This window comes from Austrofundulus limnaeus, unplaced genomic scaffold (genome assembly GCF_001266775.1).
Source record: "Austrofundulus limnaeus strain Quisiro unplaced genomic scaffold, Austrofundulus_limnaeus-1.0 Scaffold46, whole genome shotgun sequence".
Taxonomy (NCBI): domain Eukaryota; kingdom Metazoa; phylum Chordata; class Actinopteri; order Cyprinodontiformes; family Rivulidae; genus Austrofundulus; species Austrofundulus limnaeus.
This window is the reverse complement of record NW_013952448.1, coordinates 160,158-168,243: the sequence shown is the minus strand read 5'-3', so window position 1 is coordinate 168,243 and position 8,086 is coordinate 160,158. Positions and strand designations below refer to the sequence as shown.

The window sequence follows — 8,086 nt, the reverse complement described above, 5'->3', positions numbered from 1 at the left end:
GGCTTTAACAAGGCTTTAATAAGCTAAACAATAGAGGTACATGAGAAAACGTGTTCATAATGAATGAAAATAAATAATTAAATTGTGTCCGTGCCGGTCTCGAACCCTGGTCTCCCACTCTCTGGTCCAACACTCTACCCATTACCCTATTGTAGGCTTGTTATGAAATGAGCTGCACAACAACAACCATGACGGCTTTTTATACTGAGGAGGTGGAGCTTCACCCGGGGGTTGCTAGGTAAGGGGCTGAACACAGGTTCCGGTGGGTTGTTGTACAGCTTGTGACATCACAAAATGACGCAAGTATAAAACGTGTCGTTAATATACATTAAAAATACATTTACTTACAGTAAATATGCCCCTGGGTGCATTTTTTGGTCCTAGGACTGTTTTTGTTAAGAAGTACATACCCAAAGTTGAGTAAAAAAAACCTTTAAAAAGTGAACTTTGCATAATAGGTCCCCTTTAAAACTCTATATTTTCCACTTTCTTAGTGTTCCTGCTTCATAGTTGAGATATTCTGCATGTTGCAAAGCTGAAAAATGATTATTAGCCGTAACTTCTTAGCTGAACAACATGTGTTCCTGTAGGAGTGCTGAGCATACACAGACTGATTATCTGGATGGTGCTGATGCTGTTGGATACATCAGTTTGCCTGATCAGCACTCAGTCAGCCCATAAGTTCCCTCAGCTGCCAGCAGACCCATACAGCCAAAACACTCGGTCAGGTTCACAGATATGAGCTGAAGTTTGATGCGGTAGTAGCTGAAAGTCATGATCACATACTCTGATGTGAGACAACTTCACAAGGTCCTAAAATAACTCGTGAAATGGTGCACACGGTTCTTTTTATGGTTTGATCAACGTGGCTGCAACTCCATCATTTCTAATCATTTTATTTTATTCAACAAAGAAGTCCCACTGAGATTGAAAAAGCTTTTTTTCAAGATCAACCTGTTCAAGACAGCCAGCAGAATGGTAAATGGTAAARGGTACTGAACTTATAGAGTGCTTTTCAAGTCCCTCCGGACCCCAAAGAAGAAAAACACAAGGCATATTTACCTCCTTCATCAGATGATTTTAGTCTAAAACTCTGCTGTGAAAACTGGTGGGTGATAATTCCCTAAATAAAATGCGAGGTCTCTGAACGATTGTTTTACTTGTATAATTTCAAAACACGATGCATTTAATCCATTTTACAGAAAAAAAAATCATGAAGATGCAGATTTAAAGCTTGTCTGTAACCATCTGAGAAGATGAAGAACTTCTAAAAAGCAGCGACTTAAACAAACACAGCGGGCTCTTTACAAAGCTGGATTAAATCAAACATATATTCTGAGGAAGATTACATGCCTAGTGTCTGTTATCCTGACATGTAGATGTGTTCACTGTTCAAACAGACACTCACAGTAAACATACCCAAACTTTAATCCTGGTTTATAGAAGTGTTGGTTTTATTAAAAACACTGAAAATCTAATAATTCGACGAATTAATTAATGCAAATTACTCTATATAATCTGTGTTATTAAAGGGGACCTATTATGCAAAATTCACTTTTTAAAGTTTTTTTTACTCAACTTTGGGTATGTACTTCTTAAAAAAAAAAACAGTTCTAGGATAGTGCTGGGCGGTATACCATTTTGTACCGAATACCGGTTTTTATTTTTGTCATGATATGAATTTTCTGAATACCGGACATACCGGTTTAAATAGCCTGAAAACTTGCAGACTGTTTCCCGGGGGACACTTTTCCTCGCAGCACCGCTACGTGCGTTAGCATGCTAATGTTATTGTTGAGCAGTTTGTTGCAGCGGTGGGTGGCGAGTCCGCTGCTTATATTGACTGACATTAAAAAATATCCCGTTTTCACCATCGGTGAATGTAGTAAACACATTTTCAGTGACGTGCACGGTTAGATTTAACGCGAGGTTAGTTAATATGGAGACGTTATGCTGATGGAGACTTAACGTGGTTCTATTGTGAAAAGCCCCGGGGGGAAATAGTTTGTAGTAGAATTGCACATGACTGGTGTGCAAGGTGAGTCGTGCTGATAAGCTTTATTAAATAACATAAAACAGTAGACCCGATCATAATCTTAACCTTCCTCCTTCATGACTGGACCAAAATGCATGATTATAGTCTCCAACCACCAGTCAGAGAAAAGACGTTTAGAGGAGGGAAACAGAGACACAGACAGAGGTACAGTAAAAGAAAAAAGTCAATAAGCATTGTTTGTACATTTTATTTTTAGATGACCTGTGATGAAAAGAAAAATACCATGATATACCGTGAAACCGGTGTAAATGTTGAAAATACCGTGATATAAAATTTTGGTCATACCGCCCAGCTCTCTTCTAGGACCAAAAAAATGCACCCAGGGGCATATTTACTGTAAGTAAATGTATTTTTGATGTATATTAACAACAAGTTTTATACTTCCGTTATTTTGTGATGTCACAAACCGTACGACAACCCACCAGAACCAGCTTTCTGCCCCTCAACTCGCAACCCGCCGGTGAGGCTCCACCTCCTCAGTATAAAAAGCCGTCACGGTTGTTGTTGTACAATGCGCAGCTCAGTTCACAATATGTCTCCAATAGGTCAATGGGTAGAGTGTTGGACCACAGAGTGGGAGACCAGGGTTTGAGATCGGCACGGACACAATTTAATTATTTATTTTCATTCGTTATGAACACATTTTCTCATGTACCTCTATTGTTTAACTTATTAAAGCCTTGTTAAAGCCTATTTGTTCGAGTTTCTGAGGTATTTTGACCGCTGCTGCTCCCTGCTCTGGTAACAGCGCAGAGCAGAGGACGGAGAGAGAGAAAAAAAAAGAAGCTGGGACCACGACTCTGCCTCTGGGTCTCATATGGTTGTACAACGGAGCTTCTGCTATTATTAGCCATGCTAACGTAAACGCTGGCTTTGGAGGGCGGAGTTAATGTCAACAGATTTTTGGAGGGCGTTACCAACAGAGCTCATTAACATAAACAGCTCTTCTGAACAGAAGTCAGAGCAGGCAGAACTAAAAAATGGGAAATTTTATTATCTGAGAATTATTTTGTGCATTAAATTGAATGAACATGGTCTGGATAGCCCACAGATATACCATAAAACTTTCTAGGACCCATAATTGGTCTCCTTTAATTGTTTCTGCACGTTCGTTTGTAGGGTTGGGCAATATTGGCAAAAAAATTAATCACGATTAACGTGTTGTATTTAGCTGATAACGATTAATTTGATGATTAATCCCCCAGAGTCCCTGGACACCCTTAAATCCTAGTCACATGACCAATTTATAGGGAGAAAATTGGCTCTTTGTAGAAATCTGTTCCAAATTGTGTCAAAATTACAGACTTCAGGCTATACATCAAACTTTAAATTGTGTTGATAGATAAATAAATTACAGAACTTTTTTTTAATGTTCGTCATGTTAGAAGGGGAGAGGAGCACCAAGCGGTTAGTCTGCCAGGTGGCATTAATCGTATTAATCGTCAAGTGCCAAAAAATAATCGATTAATGTTTTTCTGACGATTAATTGCACACGATACGATTAGGCCCAACCCTATTTGTTTGCATGCTGTCTGTTAGCAAAATAACTAATGAACTAATTAGATGCATTTTAATTTGGCCTGCAGAAAATAATGAGTGTTCATACAGTCTAGTCCAGATAGCTGCAAATAAAACTCAGAAAAAAGCTGTCAGTTTTACAGCTGACATGGTGGTCCCTGAGCCTCATCCTCAACACAGTCTGAGTGACACCTGCTACACCTGAGACCGGCAGAATACAGGTGTTTAAGGTGGGGCCTCTCTGTTTCTGAACATAAGAGGATTTTAGATTTAAACTTCAGCATTCCTTCAAGGAAAACTGATTGTTTCATTTAAATAGACTTTTACACAAAACTGTTCCTTAGCACAGTGTTTCCCAAAGATGGGGTCGGGACCCAAAGTGGGGTCCCGAAACATCAAGGTGGGGTCCTGAAAATATTTTATGAATTAATTACATTTTTGTCTTAGTTGTTACAAAGGAGTGAGGTTAGTGTATTTAAAATGTATAAATGTAATATAAAAAATATTGTTACTATGCCCATGTTTAGTTGACCTGATACAAATGTTTATCATCCAAAAATATCTGGGGGCACAGGTCTCTGCTACTGTTATTTTGTGGGTCAAAAGCTGAAAAGTTTGGGAACCACTGCACTTTGGTTCCCAAAGTTGGGCTTGGGACCCAATTATGGGTCATGAAGCACCTTGGATAATCTCCAGAAATCAATTTAAAGGGTAATAGAATAATTGCTGATGTAATATTTTCACTATAACTAATTACAAAAACACAAAATAAGTATAAATAAATATTTATATTTGTGTACAAGGTGTTTAGATAATCAAAAATGTGTTTTTAGGGTTATTAACAAAGCTCATGTACTCAGACCAGTAATATTTGGGGTCACAAGTTTTTGCCATGAATATTTTGTGGGTCAGAAGATAAAAAGTTTGGGAACCACTGCCTTAGCAGACCAGTTTTAATGCAGACATCATGTTTACATCAATGTAAACATGATGTAAACAATGTTTAAACAACAATGTGGATACATTTACAGGCCACAGGTTTTGGTGCATCACAGCAGAGGGAGGCTGAGAGAAGTCTGGACTCGGAACCTGCAGTGGCTCAACAACAACAACAACAACAGAAGGGAACTTACGGCGCATTTCCTGCCCAGGTACCCGAACAGACACTCGTTCTCCTGCGGGGTGAGGAGCAGGGAGCCGACGTTCACCGCTCTGCGGGGAGGAGGGTGGCTGTTCATGGCTCCAGACCAGTTCCGTTACACTCCCCAGGCACGACGCACGTATCCCAGAACCGGGTTGAACTTTCTGGTCTAATTACAAGGCGGCTTCCATGCGGGCTCCGGTTGCTGTGGCCTGCAACCGGATCATCTCCCCTCAGTCCGACTCCCGGGGCCGGGCAGGAGGGCCGAGGACCGTTATGTGGGCCGTCTCCCAGGCTTTTCTGCTACTTCACACTAATCTTTATGCTATCTGTTTTACGAGAACCGTGAACTACGCACTCCCGGCACGTCCGTAAAGAAAATAAACAGTGAACTTTCCCTGGGAAAGTCCGGCAGCTTCAGGAGCTGTGGGAGCATCCAACATGGCAGAAGGAAAGAGGAGCGTACCACTTTATATGGAGAGCCGGGGGGGCGATGCTAGCTTGAACAAACTCTGTTAACCTCCGTGTTTTCTGGGATAAATAGTGTCACTAATACAAAAATTAACCTTGAAATATATCGGAACACATTTGCATTTAATTATTGCGATATGCGAGCGCCTGAGAGCTGCGGAGCTAACGCTGAATGGTACGATCCACCGGCAGGAATGCAGCTCTGCGCTGCGGAGGAGAGGAGGAGAGGGAGGACTGTGTGACGTCACGCAGGGGAGGAGCCAGCTGCTGCAGGACATCACGCAGTGTTTCCCAAAGTTGGGGTCGGGACCCAAAGTGGGGTCCCGAAACATCAAGGTGGGGTCCTGAAAAGATTTTCTGAATTAATGTAGTTGTTACAAAGGAGTGAGGTTAGTGTATTTAAAATGGATAAATGTAGTATAAAAATATTGTTACTATGCCCATGTTTAGTTGACCTGATACAAATGTTTATCATCCAAAAATAGTTGGGGGCACAGGTCTCTGCTACTGTTGTTTTGTGGGTCAAAAGCTGGAAAGTTTGTGCAAAATCCAGGTGTGTGGATGAAGGGGGAGCAGAGGTCTCAAAGGTCTTGGACTGGAAGGACTTGGGGTCCGCTGACCAGGAGAGCAGAGGTGAAAAAGAGTTCAGGCAGGATGGAGCGGCTGTCAGCAAGAATATTTCACTGATCTCTTTTCCAAAGTTAGCGTTGAGCCTGAAGGCAGCAAGGAAACCCACGCCGACACAAGGAGAACATGTAAACTCCACAGAGAAAGACCTCAAGTCCAAACTGGGGACTGAGGAACTTCTTGCTGTGAACCAACAGTGTTAACCCACAGGACCATCTTCTCCCTGTGGGTTTTCTTCTGGCTCTGTTTCCTCCCACAGAACAAAAACATGCCGTCTTAGCTGAACTCTACCTAAACCTCCAGAAGATTTGTTTTCATTTTAAAATGTCGAATGTGTCATTACGAGTTTCTTACAAATCGTCCAAAGAGCGAGGGTTGTGCTGAGGCAACATTCAACAAGAACGAGACCTGAAACTTTATGGTAATAGTCAAAGACCATAAAGCCCAACATAAAGATGTTCATAAAAATAAACTGAAAAATGCCCAGAAGGTGTTAGTTCTTTAATTAAACCATTATAGAAATCCCATCCCAGAAATGAAGATTACAGAAGGCCCAAAATGTCCCAGGCTCCCAGCAGAAGAAGTGTTCATAAGTCATCATCATAGAACCAGCAAACCCTTCAGACTCAGGATCAGGAGGATGACTGTTCCAGACTTGGTTTAACCAGTAACCCATTCTACATCTCTGTAATAGTTTGTGTGTTTTAAAATACAGCCCAGGATCATTTCATTATACTTTCTGTCACCGACATGATGAGTGGAGCCTGCACTGACTGCTGCAGCACATAAATTACAGGCACCATCTTGGAGAGGTAATCCTTCCCACTCAGCTAAAGCCAAACAGCAGAAGATGCCTCGGCTCTGTGCGGTGTATTGTTGTTCACATCTCTTAACATAAGGGCTCGGAGGATAACTTTTCACAAGTAGTATGATAAAAATATTATTGTTTACATTTTGTGAATAGAATATTATTTTAATACCAATATTAACCTGACTATGAAGGGGAAAAAAAAAGAATTTTGCCTGAAACTCTCAGACTGAAGAAGTCTCTCGGAGGAGAGACGAAACGTTTCATTAAAGAAGAACCCGTCCAGAAGACCTATACAATTTTTTTTTTCCTTTGATTTTTTACCTGGATTACTGAGATGCATCAGGACATTTTGAACCATTTTGGCCAGGATTGCCTGAAACTAGTTAGAGAGTTTGAGCAAACAGCAAGAAAGAAGGCGGACTACAGGAACCACCTAAGATTCAATCTCCGCTGCAGACAAAGTGGCATTTTCCCTGAATTTTGCCTGAAACTCTCAGACTGAAGAAGTCTCTCGGAGGAGAGACGAAACGTTTCATTAAAGAAGAACCCGTCCAGAGGACCTATACAATTTTTTTTTCCTTTGATTTTTTTACCTGGATTACTGAGATGCATCAGGACACTGACTATGAAGGCTAACTGAGACTTTATAAATCATATAAAACCTCAGTTATTTGCTAATACTGATGAATAGACACAAGAACTGAGTATGAAAACGATCAATAATGGCGTCGATATTTCTGCTCTCTGAGTCTTCTTCCTACAGTGGATTGTGATACTGTACCTTCAGCAATGTGGAGGTTGTTGGTGATGTCACTTACTGCTGTTTTTTTTTTTCCTTCTTGTCTCATGGTCATCATTTGATCTTAAGTCAAATGTCTTCAGTGTACAACAAAACAAACTGTATAAGGTTTGCAACAACAAAAAACACCATAAAAATCAGTTTAGTACTCGGTGAGTTATGGTTGATTAAACACATCATTGCGCTTGCCAAACAGATTACAGAGTGGAGGGAGCAACTGTTTCAAGATAGTGGCCCCATTAAACGTCTATTCTTTATAATTTTTTTTGCTTCCCTATACTACACAGAACACGAGACTGTAAAATACACAGACACCACTAGATGGCAGTAGACTTTCAGTTGTAGACTAACAGAAACACCACTAAAGAAACAAACGTGCAAATGCCTCGCCAGTTTCCTTTGTAAATTTGTCATGTCACAAATAACGGTTAACAGATATATTATATGGTAAAGAAAAGCTTTTAGCTCAGGTTACTCATTACAATCATTTTGCATCATGTAGTAAATACTGAGAAATGTCACAATGTGAAGGGAAAACCATATTTAAGGTTTATTTTGAAGGAAAATGTTTTCCAAATCGGACTTATAAATGTTCAAATAAAAACAACAACACTGGTTTATCCATCCATCCATCCATCCATCCATCCATCCATCCATCCATCC

The 8,086-nt window shown here is 40.5% G+C and overlaps 1 protein-coding gene across 1 annotated transcript in view; it reads right to left on the bottom strand.

Annotated features, from left to right (window-relative positions):
* Positions 1–5,386, bottom strand: part of wasla (WASP like actin nucleation promoting factor a) — a gene marked incomplete at its 3' end in the record, with an annotated part of 33,261 nt that extends 27,875 nt beyond the window's left edge. Inside the window, 1 exon segment of the mRNA XM_014007946.1 lies at positions 4,708–5,386. Coding sequence (XP_013863400.1) covers positions 4,708–4,812 — 105 coding nt within the window.
* Positions 5,387–8,086: the final 2,700 nt, after the last annotated feature.